General features: G+C 54.7%; 1 protein-coding gene across 2 annotated transcripts in view; it reads right to left on the bottom strand.

Moving 5' to 3' along the window:
• IGF1R (insulin like growth factor 1 receptor) overlaps positions 1-20,352 on the bottom strand; it is a 221,624-nt gene that overhangs the window by 158,203 nt on the left and 43,069 nt on the right. For both annotated transcript variants that reach the window (XM_054561955.1, XM_054561956.1), the window contains exon 2: positions 18,902-19,447. In XM_054561955.1, the coding sequence (XP_054417930.1) occupies positions 18,902-19,447 (546 nt within the window). The remainder of the gene's footprint in view (positions 1-18,901; positions 19,448-20,352) is intronic.

Below are 20,352 nucleotides of genomic sequence, written 5' to 3'. Positions count from 1 at the left end.
TCTCTCTAAAAGCCAGCAATGAAGAAAAAAGTCCTCGGATGAGGATTTAAAAAAAAAGGTCGACCTGAGAGATCACGCTACATACAACCTTCCAAACCTTTTCCACGTCATTTATATGAAGATCAAACTTTTTCTAAAACAGCGGTGTAGTGCGAACTCTACTTTTTGGAACGGTACAACCTCGAAGTGATTTCAATACGCGGTATTTTTCGGCGCCCGCTTTGTAACACTTCCGTTCTTGAACAATTACGCCCGTGGGAATACACGCACTACCGCAGCGTCCCCTGGGGTTCTACTGAGGGGCTGTCCTGTGCCCCACTCCTCCCCTCACTCCTCACACCCAGGTGGGAAGGGGACTAGTGTCCTGACTATAAAAGAAGAGTCCCGGAAAGGCAAGCTCTTGACCCCGGTGTCAGGGCCAGGAGGCTGCAGAGCGGAGACCTTCAGCCGGGTCGGGCTAATCCGACCTCCTATGAGAAGTCGCTTTCATGACGTAGGATAAGGTGTTGGCCCCCCCACCAGAGAAAAGGAAGCCCCGCAGCGAGCAGTAAGGAGAAAGGCCCGTGCCCCGCTCCCTGGGGTCTTGCCCAGCAGCGACAGAGCCCGCCCCGGCTGAGGCCAGCAGCCTGACCGTGCCCATGCCTGCCAAGCCCAGCCTTTCCCAGACAGACAAAAGGACAAGGGACAGACGGGGCCAACCAAAGACTGGATCCCTCCCCGAAAAAGCCACTTCTCACTAAAACGTCTGTCATAAATAGCTGCGGGCGTGTTTATAGATCCGGGAATGCGCAGAACAAAAATCCGCCTTTGAAAAGGGAGTAAAAAAGTCCTCTTCAAGGAGGACAGGGGCCAGACCCTGCTACTTTCGTTGCTGCCGGGAAAAGAAGAGGAGGAGGCTTTGCGGGGCGGCCACAGGGTCAGATCTACCGCTGAGCCCTTGGGAGGCCGTTCCCGGCCCAGCAGCCGGGCCGGACCCTCATTCCTTTGGAGTGACAGAGTGCCAGGCACCCTCCTGCTGCCCCTCGATCACGGTGACCAGGCCCACAGGAATCCGAGCTCCTGCCTGACTCACCCGGGGGACGGCCTGCAAGGAGTGGCCCGGGCCGCCCACGGCCCCTCCCCGGAAGGAAAACCTGAGCCCTGCCCTCGAGCCCCCCAGCAGCGCAGTGTGAACGGGGGAGGGTCCCGTCCGCGGCTGCCTCCCAACAAGGGGCCACCTGAGTGCAGGTGACAACCCGCCGCCCCCCTCCGCAGAAGCGCCGGGGCCGGCCCAAGCCTGACTCTGCTGAGCAGCGGGAAAGCCCCATGTCAGGCGCACCTTCACCTCTCGGAGAAGAGCTCCCCAGCACACGCCGGCCGGCTGCCTGCGGGGAAGGAGCGGAACTCCGGGCAGGCAACCACGAGTCCCGGGCGCCCGACGAGGAAGAGCAGAAGAAACGAAACACGCAGCTACGTGGCCACCTCGTTCTTCAGGAGCCTCATGCAGGGTCACACCAGCAGCCCACGAGCTGATTCCGATAAATCACTTCCTAACACTTGCTGTTTTACTCCCTGCATGACGGCTACGTATTTTTGTTATGAAAGAATAAAAAGTTGACTCTCAACCACATCCCTTTCTCCCTTTACCGCAAACTGCCAGTCATCAGAGCTAAAGCATCCACTCGCTTAAAGACAGTTGTACAAGATTAGAGAAGGGTTTTAAAGAGGAGAAAATATTCGCATCTCCTGGCTCCAAATCAACCACACAAAGGTGCAGGATCACAGAAGAGAATCAAAGGTTGGCTCCCCACGTGGAGATCATCCATCCGCGTGAAAATGAATCCTGCCGTGGAGGGTGGGGCGGGGGGTGGGGCTTCAAGTCCAAGGCAAAAGAGAGGGTATGAAAACGCAGAAACAGGCTGTCTCATAACTAAGCATCTGTAACTGGACTGTGCGGATGGTAACCATCTTCACCTTCCCTTTATTTTAAGAGTCATATATTTTCTGACCATGTAAAGAAGAGGGAGGTGAGGGGAAGGAGGGAGGGAGGGACCCTTGGCCAGAGCGGGCCACCAAGAACTCATCAAATGGGGTGTCTCGCCTGCTCCCGCGCAAGGCAGGCCACCAAGTCACTGGTGGGTGTGTGTTCATCGGATGGCCCACCAGGGCCCCTGGGAAAGGGTCTGGGACAACAGGGGCAAGTCAGGGGTGGGCTGTGGGATCACAGGAGCACAGGTCTCGATTCCATGGGCTGCTCAGAGGCCTGATGCCTTACCCATACTGCATCAGGCCTCGTGCCTCAGTTTCCTCGCCCACAAAAAAGGGAAGGGCAGCACCTACCCTGCAGACTTTGACAAAGCCTGAATGGGAATACTCAAGAGGTGCCTGTTAACCGCTCAGCAGAGGCCAGTTGCAGCCATAAACATAGCCCTTTCTAGGAGGCTACTGGCCGCAGGAATCAGGAGCGGGGCTGGGGGCAATTCGCCCACGCTGAGGTCTCTCTGCACCCCGGGGTCCACCCCCGGGTGTCCCAAAGGGGACGCACGCTTGGGTGAGGCCAGCAGGCTCCTTGGAGATCCAGTCACAGTGGTTCTTGCAGAAGCACTGGGTGGGGGGCTGGGGGCGGGGGTGAAGGCTACAAAACCTCCAACTGTAGGGGGATCCTCTAACCAGTTTTGAAGAGCTTTAACCACAGATTAGTCAAAGTACTCTTTTCTCAACATTGTTAATGCCTGGATTTAGACATGGATTTTTTTTTTTTTTTTTTTTTTTTCCTATTCAGAAAGCAATAAAGTCACAAGGAGACAAAGATTCTGACCTAATAAATGCTGGGGCTCTGCGTCAACCGTCCATCCGATGACTACCTTTCTCTTGGCACCTTCGCAAGGGACCAGTGTGGCTTACTGCACCCACACGCCTCTCCTCCGACCGCGGGCCCCGGGGAACAGGAAGGGGAGCGGGCAGGAGGCGGCACAGGAAGGAGCCTCTGTGCCTGGCTGCAGACGGTGGATGGGGCCACGGCCCAGGCTCCAGGCCCGCTTGCCCCTCACAGCCCTGGGTGTGGCTGTGGCTGCACCTTCCGGTCCTTTCTGCAGTCACGGCTTCTCTGTAACCCACCTGCCTTTTCCGGGGGATGAAGGAAGGCATGAGGAGCTATTTCCTAGAAAGTGATCAGGAAACAGAGTTCTAAACGGGCTCCTGTGCGTTAAGGGCCCAAGCCTGTCCTTAGGTTTTAATGGCAGCTTGCCCTTGAATCGCCACGTTCACAGATAGCGTGTGAGTCTGCAGGAGCCGATGTGAGTGACTGGGAGTGAGACCAGCTGTCTCCGCCCTCTGCTATCTCTTCTCTCCACAGCAGGAAAAAGCCTCTTTTCTCTTGCTAAGCAGGAGCTGGTTCCACCAAGCGAAGCACTTGGGAGCCCCCAGGGCCCCTCCAAGCCAGGGAAACCCACCCCAGTCCAGCGTCCCTTAGGCACAAAGGGAAATGACGAGAGTGCCTCTTACAGAGGCCTCAGCTCCATCACAACCTGCAATCTGACGCCGTGGGCCCCCCGCCATTCCCTGAGACAGGTGTCACTTCAGTGACAGTGGACAGGTATATGACAGCGCATGCTGTGTTCCCTGGAGAAGGGGCTCCTGAACCAGGCCAGGGGTCGGACTATGGGTCTCTAAGCTTCCTTTGCACCGAGAGGCCCTCACAGAGGCACAGCCCTTCCCCACACCGGCCTCTTCGTCCCGCTCTGGGGACCCTCCTTCGCATCGGTCAGTGCTCCACGGCCCCTCCTGGAAGGACTGCCTGTCCCCTCCCGGGAGGGCCTGTCTGGGCCCACGCCTCAAACTTCCTTAACGGGGAAATCCACAAAGCTGAGTCTCCTTAGAACTCAGTCTAGTTAAAGGGCAAAAGGCTGATGCGATCTGAAGAGCTGGGTGAAAAGGGGGAAGGGGTTAATGGGGGGAAAACACCCTTGGAAACACAGACAACAGCGTGGTGATGACCAGAGGGAAGGGGTGTGGGGGGCGGGGGCAGAGGGTAAAGGGGGAATAAAGGGCGATGGAAGGAGACTTGGCTTGAGGTGCTGAACACACAGTACAATGTGCAGATGATGTTATAGAATGGGACCCCCGAGGCGTGTATGATTTTATTAACCGATGTCACCCCAAGAAATTCAAAAAAGAAAAAGCAAAAGCAAAAGCAAAAAATCGTGGGGGAAAGTTTTACCTTGCTAATGACTAAGAAATGCAAATCCAAGTAATGAAACTATTTTCAACAAAACACAAAAAAATGAAGAAAAATAATAACAGCTTAAACACTGCTAGGTTGGGTTTGTTTTGATTATATAATCACACTCCAGGGAATTTTTCAGCAGGCAATAATTTCAAAATAAAAACAAAACTGCATTTACAGAAAAAGAAATGATTAGTGAATTTTCTAATAATTTTCTGCACCTTCTGAAAAGAAGTGTTTATTTCTACTTTATCATGTTAATATTGTGAATTATATTGATTGAATTTCAACTGTTCAATCAACTTTGCATTCCTGGGATAAACTATACTTGCCGGTGAAGTATTAACATTATTTTTCTGTTGCTGGATTTGCTTTTCTAGAATTTTAAAGTATTTTTGCCTTTGTGTTCATGAGCGGTATTGGTATGCAGTTTGTTTTTGTCCTTTTCTGTCTCAGTTTTGGTATCAGAGAAATGCTGTTCTTGTAAAACCCATTGGAAACTGTTTGCTCTAAATCCTCTAGTTTCCGAAATTAAGACTGGTTTTATTTTGCTTTAAAAAAAATCAGTCTAGGAAACGTACAGGTTTTGGTTTGTCGGTGATGCTGGTGGAATAATTTGGTTGGGGCATGGCGGGCGGGGGGTGACACAGGATATGACAGTTCATATTCAGCTGCTGTAGTTTGCTTTATTCTCCTTTCATATCAGCTCCAGTTAAACCATTTGCCCTACCCTTAAATGACAAAATAAAATCCTAGAAGAAATGTAAGGCTGTTGAATTCTCCCCATTTTCTGAACATATTAAATCACTGATACAACTAACTGTGCAGGGGCCTAAACGGCTCCAAAGCCTTTCCAACGCGCTAATTAAAACGGCTCCCCCTCCCCTAAGGAGAATCCTGGGAGATCTTGGACTTCTGAGCAGAGGACACAGGATGAGAGAATCAAACGCGCTGTGTTCCGAGGGACTGCTCCCCTTTCTTCATCAACAACAACGAAAAATGTTAACATACAATTTTGCAGATCCAAATGGCTTCACAGCGTAGATATTGTGAGTCATCCCAGGATGCTTAAGGAAGGCTTCTGACAAGACAGCTTCTGACAAGTCTTCTGAATGAGCTGTTATCTACTATCTTGCAGGCCAGGGGATTTCCCCTTTACTACAAGAGGCGGACCAGAAAGTGGTAAGAACCCGGATCCACACTCCGTGGGCTGCCCGAGTCGAACAGTCTGTGATCCCTGCCCTTCCATAAGCCTGCAGAGAGGTCCCAGCAAGCTTCCCAACCTGCCGTCTTCCCATTACGTCCAATGGCAGACTTCCCCCACCGCTTTATCTTTGCATTAAGTACCAGGAGCTGAAAGACGCAATCAGTTTAATATTTCTTTCTGCCCATTTGCGTTACTTATTTGTTTCAGCAGATCCTCTTTGCCACAAACCCTTCCTTTGCCCATTCATGTCTGCATACTTAACATAGATTTAATATTTCTCCGGGCCAAAACTCATACATTGAGTTTTTCTTCAACCAGGGGGCAGGAGACAAGGAGAGAGTGAGAACGTCTGGAATCCCTTTGTTCTCAGCAACCATTGCAGAGAACAATTCTTTATAAATTATCAAGAGTTTAAATCGGCACCCCCACCTTTCAGATCCAAAGGTGGGAGAAAAGAAAAGGAAAAGGAACCAAAAGGTACTGAGTCCATTCTGGTTTGGGACACCATCAGACATGTCACGGACCTTCTAGCAGAAAGCTTGCCTGGTGGCCTAACCCAGGGAGCAGGGAGCCTAAGCCGGATGTGGACCACAAGTCCATGCTGCTTAAAAATCATGACGTGAATAATGCACCCTAAAGCCAGCACACAGACACCAACTTAGGCCTTTGAGGGCAAGAGCCACACCTCCTGCTACTTCTTCTCTTCTTACCTCCTATAGCACCTGGTGGACATGTTCCAGGTTCGACTTAGAACAGCTGGAAGCTGGGGCTGTGGAGTCCTGGCTCCTATTCCCAGGGCACGCCGACAGGTCTGTGCAAGGACACCCTGTCTTCCTCCAAGCCTGAGCATCTGGGACATGCTGAGCCCTCACAGAGGGACTATATATATTTGTATATTTCAGATATAAAGTGGGACCCGCCACTACCTCTGCCACACCCATCAGACAACAAAGGCCAGAACATCTGGGGTGAGTTCAGCAAGTCTCTCCCCCATAGCACCAAAGCTGTGGGCGGAAGTCAGATAATGAATGGTATCTAAGCCAAACAGGCTTGGGGGTGGATGGATGGAGGCAGGGGAGGGGCCGCGGGTTGGGACCTCAACCACCATTCAGAATTCTATGTTTCCGACATCACCTACACCACATTGCGAGCGCCTGGCGAAGTTTTGGTGGGCAACCCGTTCACGATGCAATCTCACTTGAGGCAAACATTTTTACCATGCAGAGCCCCAAATATGGAACTCTGCCCCCACCCCCAGCTCTTAGCACTCATTCTCTTTCCTCGTCTTTTGGCAAAAATTCATGGAGTGCCTTAAATTGTCCCTCTCTCTTTCTGTCTCTCGGGATGTCATGTGTTTTATCTTATCTCACAGCGGAATCGTAAATTTCGTTCAATCTAATTGCCTAGCACAGAAGTGGCGCAAAAGAAGCTGACCGATGGGGACAACAGAAACTACAGCCGATTAACAACGGCGAAAGCCCACCGAGCCTCACCAGGACCTCACCTGATGCTACCTGTAATTCAACCTCTTGAGGATTCTCCCTTCCTACAGGAATGATATCTGCAGAACACGGTCTCTCTCTCTTCACGGATGACACTGGATTTATAGTAACAAGAATCAAAAGGACAAGCGGGACCCCAAAATAATTTACCGCTCAGCAGAGGCGAAGAACTCACCCAAACATCATAGGTGTACATATATAGTCTCTCTCTCAGATCCTCACTCACGCGACGGCTCTTAAGCTCGATGGCTTATTCATTCCAGCTCGACCCACGTGGCTCATCTGAAAATATGTTGTCGGCCACTTTATCCAATTCCTGGACCTATCACGGCTGGGGCTAGATGAGGCAAGACTGGAGCCTAAGACGTAAGCATGTAAACAGGCCCTTGCTTTCACACCCGCACTACGCTAAGCAAGGACCTCCGCACCCCGCAAGTCTATACGAGTCCCAGGCATCACCCTTCCCGCCCGGCCAGCCTCCGGGTCTCCATGGGAACCAAGCCACTCAGATGCTACGCCGGGTTAAGCCCACGTGGGAGAAGGATCAGTACAGACTATCCCCTCCACAGGTCTTCTTCTGGCTGGGAGGGGACAGAACCAACATTTATAATCAGGTCCAAGTGCTAACCCGCAGGTGGCTTATCCCTTGTTTGGAGAAAGACAAACGATGGGCGAGCAAGGTCTCCCAAAACTCCTGTGAGAGCAGAGAATGGACCGCAGAGCAAGGAGCGTGGCCATGACCCAAGACCAGCACACCAGCGCCTCGCAGGCACCTGAGCCCTCCTCTGGGGGCCTGGGTGGTGTCATCAGAGCGCAGGCGCAAGCCAAGCCTTGGAGGGCGCAAAAGGGAGACCGCGAAGATCGAGGCCTCAGTCTGGCTGACACGCGCTGTGCAGACGTGCCAAAGCCAGGCGGCCTAGGACCGACGTCACAGCAGAGCACACCCAACGCTCCAACGGCAGAGGAAGTATTTTAATTTCCCTTTGATCGCTGCAGAAGTGATTCTGAGGCCAGAGCACCCCGGCAGCGTCACGGCAGAAGGGTTGGGGGGGCCCGCTGAGCTGTCAGCTGGCTCAGACGCGGCATGAGGGAAAGCGGACTTCCGCTGAAAAGAATGATTTAAACGAATTTAAATCCATTCACCATAATTGCGTTACATCGGTGTTTCTCAAAGTGCTTATGAATAATTCACTGGGGTAACAGCAAAAGGCAGACAAGAAAAGAGTCACTTCAAAGACACGGGGCAGTAGAAATCCTGCTGAATTTCCAACTCCCGATGCCTTCTCTCACCACTCTTATTTCTCCCTTCCCTGTCACTGAAACGCTTCACCAGCCTGCTGTCTTGCATCTGCCACCACTCAGTGAGCCCGTCGGAGCGGTGAATCCCAGCCACCTCCTGGGAGTCCACGCCCACCCTCCTCCCAGCCTCTCCCTAGGAGCAGTGCCCATTCGAAGAGGTCGACTGGTTCCTGCCACCGCAAGACTGGAACATCAGGGCCAGCGAGTCCACCCTAGGTTCCCCCACACCCTACTCCGCGACAATGATCTCGGCGCTGGGAGAGAACCCAGGGCTCTCTTGGTTCAGAAGGTGAGGAGACCGCGGAGCAGGGACATGAAGCGCTGTCTTCTGGTCAGTCAGCTAGGTACAGTGGAAGTCTTCTGATCGGCGCTTTCTGCGCTAGACAACGATACTCGTGTATACACAACTGCCATGCCAGTGCCGCCTGACTGTGAGGCAGGGCTGCCCCGTGCTTCTTGCCGTTGGACGACCAGCCACCCGCCGGCCCAGCCTGGCTCCGGAGATGAGGGGGCACGTCGAGAGATTTGCATTTATTTTGATACAGTGGAGGGGCCTGAGAGCAGAGTCAGGGGAGGCTGAGACGCTGGCGTGTGAGAAGGCCACCGCGCACGCGCTTTGAAGCGCGCACGACGTGCATCAGTCTTGCTTCCAGAACCAGAGCAGAACCAGCTCACACTCACCGGTTCACAAAAACCACTCACCTTTCATCGATTAGCTGAAGTGGGGTCTGAACACCATCTCAATTACCACTTCCTTCTAACGACCACCTCCGTTGCTTCCCGCACATCTTCACGGGCTCTTTCTCTGTACTCTGAGCTTTCCATGAATGAGGATACCAGTCCCCAGTGAGCGAGAGCTGCAGCTACCCAAATAGAGAGTACAAACCTTCCTGTGGGACCTAATCAAGCTGAGGGTCTGAAGCCCCTGGACCCCGCAGTGTTAACGCAAAGTGCAGGGACTGTTGCGGTTCATTCGCTAGGGCGTCATCCTGCAAAGCAAAAGGTCACGGGTTCGATTCCCCATCTGGGCACATGCCTGGGTTGCAGGTTCGGTCCCTGGTTGGAGAGGATACTGACTGATGTCTTTCTCACATCAATGTTTCTCTCCCTCTCTTTCTCCCTTCCTTCCCCTCTCTAAAAATAAGTAAAGAAAATTTTTTTTAAAGTGCAGTGACTTTCGCTGGAGGCTAAACGTGTCCTTGGCATGGTGACGGGCAGAGGCGTAGGGGGGCCCGGAGGGCACTGTTGTCGCTGTGTGGCCATCTATAACCCTAGAATCAACTTAATCCTGCAAAACGAGCTTCTCTGGAAATGGCAGTCTGTTCAGTTGGCTTTGGCTGTTTTATCAATTGCCTATCAATAGAAATCGCTTTATTTAAGCACACCCAGGAGTTCAGCCTCCGCCTCATCAGCCACCCCTGACAGCCAGTGACTAAGCGTTTTTCCTCAACAAATAAGAACTATTTGTTGAGCTGTGCTGGGCTAAGGAAGCATTCTTCGGAGACAATTATACATTCTCAGAATTCCATTCATAGACAAGTATGACGCCAAGCCCTGGCCAGGCGGCTCAGCGGGTTAGAGCATCATCTGGATATGCCGAGATGGCAGGTTCGATCCCCAGTCAGGGCACATGCAAGCAGCAACCACTAAGTGCATCGGTAAGTGGAACAACAAATAGATAAACTGACGTTTCTCTCTCTCTCTCTCATCAATAAATAAATTAAAAATAAATTTTCAAAAAAGACAGTCATGCTGTCACAATCCTCTGAGCCTCGACCCCCGCGGGGACCCAGAACCGAGGCCAGCAATGAGGTGGTGGTCGAGGGAGCAGCGGCAGGAAATCCAATGACTCCGGGAGATGACGCCATGTCACTTAGCCCGTGCCACCAAACTGTAAAGAGTGAGAACGAGACATCTTTCAGGACCCGAGGCCTGTCTTTCCTCGTGAGTGGAAAAAAGCACGGGGAACATTTTCCACCACGTTGCTTAAAACCTGTGCTAATGCTTCTCTGACAGTAACTCAAAAGCTTCCAATAAAAGGATAAAGGCACCACAAAATAATCCAGTCATTTCAAGTGCACGGAGGAAGACCCTGAAAATACAATATATCCCCACCACCTCACTGAGGAATAGTCTATGAACCTAATAATATCATCTACCAAACACTACACAGAAGGGGCCGTTCAGAGGTCAAGATATCAGAACAAAAACATTCTACTAGGTTACAACCCCACAAACAAGGCTACTGTTTTCTGAGGCTAGGGAGCTAGTTTTCATTGGTCTCCATAGTACCACAAAGAACCTTTTGGGGCGAAAAACATCCTAATTCAAACACTGCTGCTGCCCAAGAAGTGTTTCTAATAATATCAACCTCTGCCGTGCCTTTTTGCATCGCAGGCTATTTGCTTCCCAATCTTTTATTTTCTTCGCCCCTTTTTATACTAAGCCCAGCGACCTGGTCTCAGCAGCTGCTAAAACCCAACCAAGCTCTTTGCATCTACCCGGAAATCCAAAACGGCAGCCGCGGCTCACAGATCCGCTGCCAAGGGCAGATGTGGGCACGCCGCGGCTGCCCCCGACCCGGGGCCGGGCTCAGAGGGCGCAGGGCCCGGGGCTCGGCGGCCGTGGGCGGCGTGCAGGGCAGCGGGGCCCCACGGCCACGGGCCTTCCGACACGGGCTCCCGCAACCGCAAACTGCGCCCACGACAGGACTCGCCAGCCCACACTCGAGGCGGCTCCACGCCGGGTGAGCCTGCACGGCTGGTCTTCACAAGCCACGGGCGTCAGGCCACCCAGAGCCCCCAAACACCGTCTCGGTTCCCATCCCATATGGATGCCGCAACAAATGGCGTGGGGAAAGGAGAGAGGACTGGGTGGTTGTTTGTGTGCCAGGCCGAGAAACAAAAAGAGACTTCTGTTCAATAATGAGATGAAACAGGCGCCGGGCTTCCGGGAGGGGCCTGGCATTCCTGTGCATTCCCACCCACCTGATGCCCGCGAACGTGAGCGGAAGGAAGAGGGAAGGGAGGCAGACGGAGCTGGTGTTTGTGTCGGGGTCTGGGGAGGCGAGGAGGGAAGCGGGGCAGAACAAAACAGCCCCAGCAGGCACAGAGGCTGGGGGGGAGGGCCAAGCGGCACGTGTACGTGAGCGCGCACACACACGCACACTCACAAAGCAAGTGTCACACACACAACACAGAGCTGGCAGGACACACACACATACATAAACACACACAGGGACACACACAGAGCTAGTGTGACACACACAGGGACACACACAGAGCGGGTGTGTCACCCAAAGAAGACACTCCACAGGCACACGCCCCAGCCTGCCTCCAAGGGCCGGCTCCCCTTCCTGTGCTCTCATCACACATAAAGAATTTTTCCCCCACTTTTTATCTTCCCCCCAAAGTGCACCCACTCTGTAACCACGTAAGTACTCTCCGGAGGAAAAAAAAAAAATTGAAAGCCACGTTTAAAAAAGATACTATCTAATGTCAGTAACACAAGAATCGTGGTGATATTTCTTAAATTCTTCCCAACACCAGGTTTGGAAGTGGAAGAAATTCGCAGGGTGGAATCGCCAAATAAACAGAGTCTACATGTAACTCCGGAGGCCCCACCGGCTTCCCGATGGAGACGCCTGTATCTCACTGAATGTTCTTTTAAGATACGGCTTATCTGGACAGAAACAAGAATTTGAACAATTTGGGTTAAATTAGTAAGAACCACTCCTCCACCGTGCCATGCTATTTATACTAACTGAACTTTCTGCAATTTAGAAAAAGCAATAAAGAGCCTGTAAGATAGAGCAGTAAAACTACACAGTTAGTCCAGCTTCACGCTCAGAACTTCAGGTCTCCGAGTGCAGCTCTTATACCTTGCGTTTCATTTAATTTTGTAAAAGAGTAGCAGCTGCTGCTATTTCTCAAGAACCTACTATGCGCGGGGCAGTCTGTCTGGTGCTTCCCAAGTTCTGTGTCTGCTCGTCCCATATAATGCCACTTGGGCATGCTGGAATGTAGTTTATTTTTTTAAAGCCCATTTTGCACAAAATTATATGTTCTTAAAAATTTCAACGGTAACAGGCTGTGATGGTCCACGGGGGAAAATCAGACCTTCCAGGCTCAGGGTGGACTAAGGGCGACTGACGACCAGTCAGACAGAGGGCGGCAGGCATGTGATGGGCGCTGCTGTCCCCAGGGCTCCACAGTGTTGCCAGGGATGTGTCGAGAGTGAGGTCCTGACCAGCCCCACGGCACCCTGACAACTGCGCCCAAGTGAGGAGCACAGTCTTCCCTGCCTGTGACTTGCCTCTTCTCCTGCCCCAGAAGCCCTCCTCCCTCTTTGTTTTATGTGAGATGACAACCGTCTCCTCCAGGTTGGCGCCCGCTCAGCTCCCCTGCCCACCTCTGTGACGCAGTTCACACAGAGCCCAGGTTCTCTGACGGGCTGGCGCTCCACAGACAGAGCGGCGAGGCCACGTGGAGCCAGGCCATGTCCCAGCTCTCAGGACTGCGCCCGGTCCAAAGCCCTGTGCTAGCAGCAGACACGGACTAGAACCCAAGACGGCTTAGAGTTTGGATTTCCACTTGGGGCTCCTTCCTCCACATAAAAGATCTCTAAATCTCTTATACCCAGATTCCCAAGTTATGCACAGAGACAGATGCCAGCTCTGCTTAATATCCTGTGTGTCACAGGCAGAAAGATCAAATCTCCTGCCACCGGCGTTCCTTGAATACCTTGGCTCCGTCCCATTTCCTCCGAATCCGGAGGGCGTTCCATCCTCGGATGGCACTCAGGGACCCTGCCTCCCAGGACCTGCATCCCTGAGTCACGCCGTGTGCTCGAAGGAGGAATGTTTCCAAGTCCTGCCTTCCAGCTCTACCACCAGCCAAACCTAACTTTTGAACCACCCTGTGCGCTTGACTTGAGCCATGCCGCCCAGGACAGGATGAGCTGTGGGCCCGCACGTCCCACATCTCCCGACCGCAGTTGAGAATGTCCCACTGGCAAACACACAAGAAAAGCAAGATAGAAACATTAACACAACAGAAGAGAGAGGCTTCTCAGGAGTAGGGAGAAGCCATCTTACAAGTAGGTGTAACTGGTGGGGTTGGAAGGGACTCCCGAGTATTTCCAAACAGCCAGAACGGCAAAGATCCCCCAAGGAGAGCTGTTCGGAAAGCTTTTTAGTGTCTAAGATGAGATCCTCGCTTTAAAATGAACGTCTGACAGGACGCCCAGGAGAGTGACACCTTCACGAGGTGACAATTAGCCATGAACAAAGCTTCTCAGGGACAAGGCCCAGGGCCCGAGCCACGAGGTGGCCCAGAGAAACAAGGACACTCCGGCTTCACCATCTTGGTAACAAGAGTGGACAGCCAGGGAGGACAGAATGTGATCTCCATGCTTGACTATAAAAGGCAGAGGCACAAGGCCCAGGGGCACGTGACCCCCTGCTAAATAAAGATCCCCCACACTGGGAGCAGCTGACCGGAGCAGAGGCCCTCCAGGGGCAGAGGGACAAGCAGGCTCCTTCCGATAACACAAAGCCGGAGGCCGCCCCGAGGACCGTCGGTAGCCTGGTGGCCTTCCACAAAGAGAAACACCCCTCGCACGTAGCTTATGACTTTTTTTAAAAAGGAGGAGGAGCGAGAGGAGGAAAGTGAGGATGAAATCATGCACATGCCCTGTGTGGGGTCTCGGGGCACAGACGCTGTGTCCCGTGACCTCCCCCCCCTCCGGCAGGTGACTTACAAACGCTCAAGCCAGTCACCCACTTGCACCTGGCGCCCAGACGCAGCGGCAACCCATGAGAAAAGGAGGAAACGGAGGGCCCCCCGCCCCGCCCTGCGCACACCAACACAGCCCTCGTGAGGGACGTCTGATGGGCGGGACCAGGAGAACCAGGCGGCGGGGTGGGAGATGTGTCAATAGAATTGTCTTCTTTCCATCCCCAGCCTTTGCTTTCGGTCCCGCTCTCATCGGTGAGACGGCTGTGAACGTTTCCCTTTGTCAGTGAAGGAAGCCGTGACTGCCTGCTCCCGCCTGCCATTTTCCCGGCCTCTCGTTTTTTGAAGGCGGTAGGAGCTGCGACAACCTCGGGGACCGCCGTCCCCAGCCAATGCCCTTCTAACTGAGATGAGGCCGCGGCACCGACGGAGCCGGCTCCCCCCACGGCCGGGCTCTCGGCCTCCGTGGGTTTCCTCCTCGCAAGCAGCGCTGTGACAGGAGCTACCCACGGGCTGTTCATCCCGATGGGCTAGAAAGTACTTGGGGGCTCAGTCTGGCAATAAGGTGCTGGATGATCGGGCGGGGTGGTGTCCACACTGGGGGTGAAGTGTCAGAAAGTGCCCAAGGCAAGCAACACAAAACACCAGGCACCACGTGGGCAAATTCTCCGGGAAGCCAGGGAAGCGGGTCCTCCCACAGGACTCCCCCCGCCCCCCCCCCCCGCACGGCTGGCCTTCAGCAAACCCCTCGTTGCACACAGCAGTGATAGCGCCACGGGCCAAGCCTCAACTTTTAAGGTGATTTTCATATTTCTGCAGCATCCTCGGCCCTGAATCCTTCCAACAAGAGCAGGAGAGAGCGGAGCTGCCACCCACAGCTGACGCTCCAGCGAAGAGCTGGAGACGATGGAGACAGGACCCCTGGGCAGCAATGCCCGAGGACGTCACCTGGGAAACACCGCATTTCCTGCTCCCGGGGGCTTCTGGCTCGCGCAGCGCTGCTGCTGCGCACTGTGCTCTGCTCAACGGGGGGAAGACGTATCTTCCCGGCAATAAATCTTTCACAAAGCAGGTGCCACGCCGGCCCCTGGGGTGACAGCCATGCCCTCCAAGAGTGGGAGGACGTGCCCGGGTTTCGCTCAGTGGTGTAAGAAGGGCTGCTGCCAGGCAGTCAGCAGCCTGCGAGGTCCTAAAGGCTTCTGGGTGGGGAAGGCGAGGCCGGAGGTCAGCCCGATGGGCAAAGAGTCTGCCTGGTGAGCGGTGGCCAGCTGGTCAGCACGGAGAGCCAGCAGGGGCCAAGGACGCTGCAGGCAGAGACAGGGAGGCTGCGTGGCCCGGTGCCGTGGACCACAGCAGCAGAGGACCGAGGAGCCTTGGGGTGTGCCAGGTGTTTGCCCTCCAGGCTTTCGGATGGGGGAGCCCATCGGTCAAAGAGTGTGCTGGGACGGTCACTGGGCCACCGCGGAGAAGCGGGGAGGCTGGAGGAAGACCCGGTCAGTGACCCGGCAGAGGGGAGAGCGGAGGGGGGCGCGTGAGAAGCACATTTCAGATGCAAAGGGTGTGGTGTCCGACTGGGGAAGGACGCATCCCAGTGATACCCGAGCTTCTGCCCTGGGACCGACCGGAGCAGAATGCTGCCCCTCCCGAGAGGGGAGGGAGGGAGGGAGAGGCTGGCAGTGAGGCGACAGGGAAGCCCATCAGGCACGGAAACGCCCACGGTCATCAGCTTAGGAACATATACACAGGCCTAGGAGCCACAAAGGGGTCTGGGCTGGAGACAGTACGTGAGGCAGATACAGGCGAGAAGACAGGGGAGCCCCAGAGGATGGGGCATTCTGGGGAACAAGGATGGGGAAGGCAGGGCCTGGGATGGAGGCCAGCAACCGCCGTCCATTAAAGCCTAGCCCGAGGCAGAGGAGCCCGCGCAGGGGCAGAAGGAGAACTACTGATGTCCAAAGGCTGGGGAGGGCCCAACAGTGCCACCGAACATCAGGGCCACCCCACGGTTACATTCTTACTGAACGCAAACACCACACGCGATCCTTCAAGGGTCCATTACTTTTTAGGAAGAACTCAAGCCTGCATAAAACCACCCCTCACATCCTAAGCGCAGGGAGAAACACAGAAGTGTGCAGAGACCCCGCTGGGCTGCAATGCACCTAGTGGGGCTGCCTACGGAGCTGCCCGCCGCGGCAGAGCCGAGGCAGGGAAGGGGCGTCCGACGCAGCGCTGCGGAGAAACAGCCTATCGGCGCTACATAACTGAGTGTTTCTCCGTTTTGTCACAAATTTCACACACACCCTTGATGTGCCTCCCCAGATAGTCTCTCTTCTGTAGCCAGCCCGGCAAAGGATAACTGAATGGGATTCTTCGATGCGCAACCTTTCTCCGTGGCCAGCTCCATACGCAGGCTGACCTCGAGGTGGACCATCTGTCCAGACGCAATGCCCTTCCCCTGGCTCTTTGAATGGCCCCCAAGCGTTTTGGCTGGAGCGGTGTGAGGACACCACCGCACCCAGTGCTCGGCCAGGAGGCGACCTCGGGGAGAGCCCCGGCCTTCAAAGGCATGCGCCACCGCATGGCTTCCGGGGGGAGATCAACCAGGAACCCCACCCGTCATTCCAAAGGGTCTCATAACCACTTTAAAAAGTCAAAGAAACAGGTGACGTTCATTTTCCTTCTTCACTTAATCTAAACCGTTCCAAGTATTTATCATCTCAACAGGCCGTCAATATAATATAAAAAAAATATTAGAGGTAGCTGATTCTTTCCTACATTGTATCTTCAAAATCCAGGGCGTGTTTGACACCTGGAGCATGTCTCCGCCTGGATGGGCCACGCAGGGCGAGCGGCCACCGTGCCGGTCAGTGCAGGTCGGAAGGGAACCTGGGAAAAGGGAAGAGCTTCCAATTCAACTAGAACATCTCCCAGAAACCTGTCTATGCTGGAGTTTTCAGGACAAGGCGAGGGGAAGACCATTTCCCCAAGTGCCGTTCGTAATTTTAAATAAATACTCCCCTGTGAAAGCACGAAGAGGCGGCAGGGCCCAGGCCACGGGCCGAGGAGAAGGCTGCAGAGTGTCCAGCCCACGGGCCTGCCCGCTTCCGCCGAGCCGGCACCGGAGCCCAGTTTCCGACCCCCGCCCCTTGGCGCCCTCTCTGCTGCAACCTTCCGACAGCCCTCGGGAGAAGGCCGGAGCTACCCGCTCTGCAGATGGCGAGGCTGGGGCCGGCGCCTCAGGCTGCTTGTTCACTTCCAGTCACCGCTGCCGGGCCTGGACCCGGCGTGGGGCCTCCGTGCTGCCCGGGCTCCCGCCACCGGCAGCCAGTCAGAAACAGCCAGGGACCCACAGCGAGACCAATGCAAACAGCCCCGGGGGCGGCCCCAAGGAGCGTGCCAAGCAGGCCTGGGCACCCAGGCCTCTCTCTCAGACGCCATCCTATGTCTTTCTACCACGTAGGACGCCTCCCCGGGGGCCGCCTTTTCCTTTGAAGATAAAATTTTTAAATGTCAAGACGACTTAAAAGCATTCTGCGTTGTTTTCTCAAACCAGCGGAAAATCCCGTGATTGGGACGCCGGTCCGGTGGATCCCAAGTGTGACTTTGGCACGGTGCCCCCCCTCCAACGCGAGCCAACAGGGATTCTCTGAGCGGCCCGGTGGCCTGCCCGCTCTTCGCGGTCCCCGCGGCAGCCAGTGGGGCCCCCTCGCCTTACTCTCTGAGCGTTCACGTGCACCCTGAGCGAGTGACAGAGTGTGAAAGTCCAGGCTGGGTCACAGAAAGCGTCCTGTTCCCGCTCCAGCCCCGGCCAGCGGGGAAGCAAACAACAGCTACCTGTGGGGTCTGGCCTTTGATTTGTTTATTGTGCAAGGCAAGCCTACCCATGTGGGATTTCTTGGCTCTTCGTGAGTGGACCCTTCTGGGGCCTTGCACTGGGCCAACCATTAATAATGGCTATTTATAGCTGCCACACTGGCTTCCACCCAGTGAGTGGAACCTTCTTGGCCAACAGGGCAAAACACTGCTGGAAGCAGCGAGGCAAAGAACCAGAGTCGCGTTTAAATACCAAACAACCTGGGTCGCCAGGTACTGGCCACACCAAGGCAGCCCCAGCGGTGGGAGGAGTAAGCCGATGATGGAAAAGTCCACGAGCAGTTCCACAAGACCCCCACTGACCCCCAAGGGCAGCAGCCACAGTGCACAGCTTTTTCACTGAAGTGGTTTCGTGAGGGGGGCACAAGGCTTCCGGGAAGAGGTAGGAAGCAAAAAGGAAATGGAAGCCCGGCTGTCCAAGTGCACAGCTCTCTGCAAGTAGAGCCTGACCCTGGGCCTCCTGGAAGCCGGGTCCAGGGCTCGCCCGGCCTTGACTGGCCTTGACTGGCCTTGACTGGGCGCTCGTCATAAACCAGGACACCTCAGCATTGCATCGGGCACCTTAAAGGACCAAGGACAGGGGGGAGGTCACACTGTCGCTAGAGGTGACATAGGTGTTTACTCTCCCTTGATTCAACTATCTTCCACCTATAGTCACACTCAGGAAGGCCTGCCGTACCCATCATGCAAGGATAAAGGATGGAAGGGCTGACGTGCAAGGGTGGAGGTCCGTCCAGGCGCAGCACGCCACCGTTCCCATCGGGAATTCAGAGCGGAAGGTGAGCGGGCTCCTGGCCCAGAAGGGCGGGGCGTTACTTCTCGGGTGGAGTGAACGGCTGCGACAGCAGCCACGGTGGCCTCCGGCCATCATGCCGTGCCTCAGCCCTTGAGGCCCCAGACACTGTAGGAAGCCGATTAACACCCCCACTTCCACGGCAGGTAGGCCACATCCCAGAGGCAAGCACACCCCTCCGCCCCCGCCCAGGGGAACCCCTGTGTTCAGAGACGGAGGGAAGGAGGGAAGGAGAGGAGGCGGGGAGGGGGAAGAGCAGAAGGAAAGGCACGCCGGCGTCGCTCTTACTTTTCTGGCAGTGATTAGTGGTCCAGCATCGGTAGTTGTACTCGTTGTTGATGGTGGTCTTCTCGCACAAGGGCTTCTCCTCCATGGTCCCCGGACACAGGTCGCCGCACTCCTTCGGGGGCTTGTTCCCCACGATGTAGTTGTTGGACACCGCATCCAGGATCAGGGACCAGTCCACCGTGGACAGGTAACAGAGGTCGGCGTTCTTCTCGATTCTGATGGCCCCCCGAGTGATGTTCCTCAGGTTGTAAAGCCCGATATCTTTGAGGTTGGTCATCTCGAAGATGACCAGGGCGTAGTTGTAGAAGAGCTTCCAGCCGCGGATGACCGTGAGGTTGGGGAAGAGGTCGCCGAGGCTCTCGAGGCCGGCCACGCGGAACAGCAGCAGGTACTCGGTGATGACGGTGAGCTTGGGGAAGCGGTAGCTGCGGTAGTCCTCTGCCTTGGAGATGAGCAGGATGTGCAGGTAGCCCTCGATCACCGTGCAGTTCTCCAGGCGCTTCAGCTGCTGGTAGTCATTGCGGATGTCGATGCCGGGCCCGCAGACTGAGGGGACACAAGAGGGCAAGGGCGGGACACACGTCAGTGAAAAGGAGGTCATTTTTAACTCGATTTTCCAACCCACAATACGGTCCGTTTTCAGGACATCTATGTTATCGTGAAGAAGGAAGACCAGTCGTGAACTACAGATGCCCGTGAGCTCACCAACCGGGCCGCTGGCATTCGGGAAGTGCCTGCTCAGGGCCGGACCTGGGCGGCACGCTCACCGCCCCCGGGAGATGCCATCCCCATCCCGTTACCATGCAAACCTCAGCTCGGAGTTCAGAGTAAGACAGGGGCACATGCAGGAGTCAAGGGCGCAATCTAGGCCGGCCCAAGGCCGCAGCCCCTGCCCCCTGCTGCTGCAGAGCTCTGGGTTCCAGTCAATGAACACGACTTCCTACTGCGTCCGGCCTCCAAGACACCAAGCAGTAAACTCTACACTGGAGACTTCCCCTTCCCATGACTGCGGAGGTACGGACCCAAAGAAGCACGGTCCCAGGTTTCCGGCTGCCACCCGACAGGGGCCAGCTGGCCTGGTGTCCTCCCCGGCGCTGCATGAATGCAGTCATAAAGGCGAATGCAACAGAAAGACAAAGAACATGCAATTCACATGACTGAGAGAGGTATACAATCCCCACTTTAACCCAGAAAGCTTCCTGTGAAAAGGCTAAGTAACAGAGAACGAAAAGATAATAAAAATCATCAGCAATCTCAACAGCCAAAGATAATCCCTGTTAATGCTACCTATACCAATTATCCTTTCTCTATAAATAATTGAAGGTAAAGGAAATCAGACGATAATGTAACATTCTCCAACGTACTTCCTTCACGGGACATCTCACCAAGTCAACAAATGTCCTTCTAAATCCTCATTTTTAAGAAAGAAAGAGTCACTCGATGCCAGGGTA

The sequence above is a fragment of the Pteronotus mesoamericanus genome, unplaced genomic scaffold, assembly GCF_021234165.1.
Source record: "Pteronotus mesoamericanus isolate MK-2021 breed Mesoamerican mustached bat unplaced genomic scaffold, CSHL_Meso_final scaffold_582, whole genome shotgun sequence".
NCBI lineage: Eukaryota > Metazoa > Chordata > Mammalia > Chiroptera > Mormoopidae > Pteronotus > Pteronotus mesoamericanus.
Note: the sequence above shows the minus strand (reverse complement) of the source record. Positions and strands in the feature narration are given on the sequence as shown.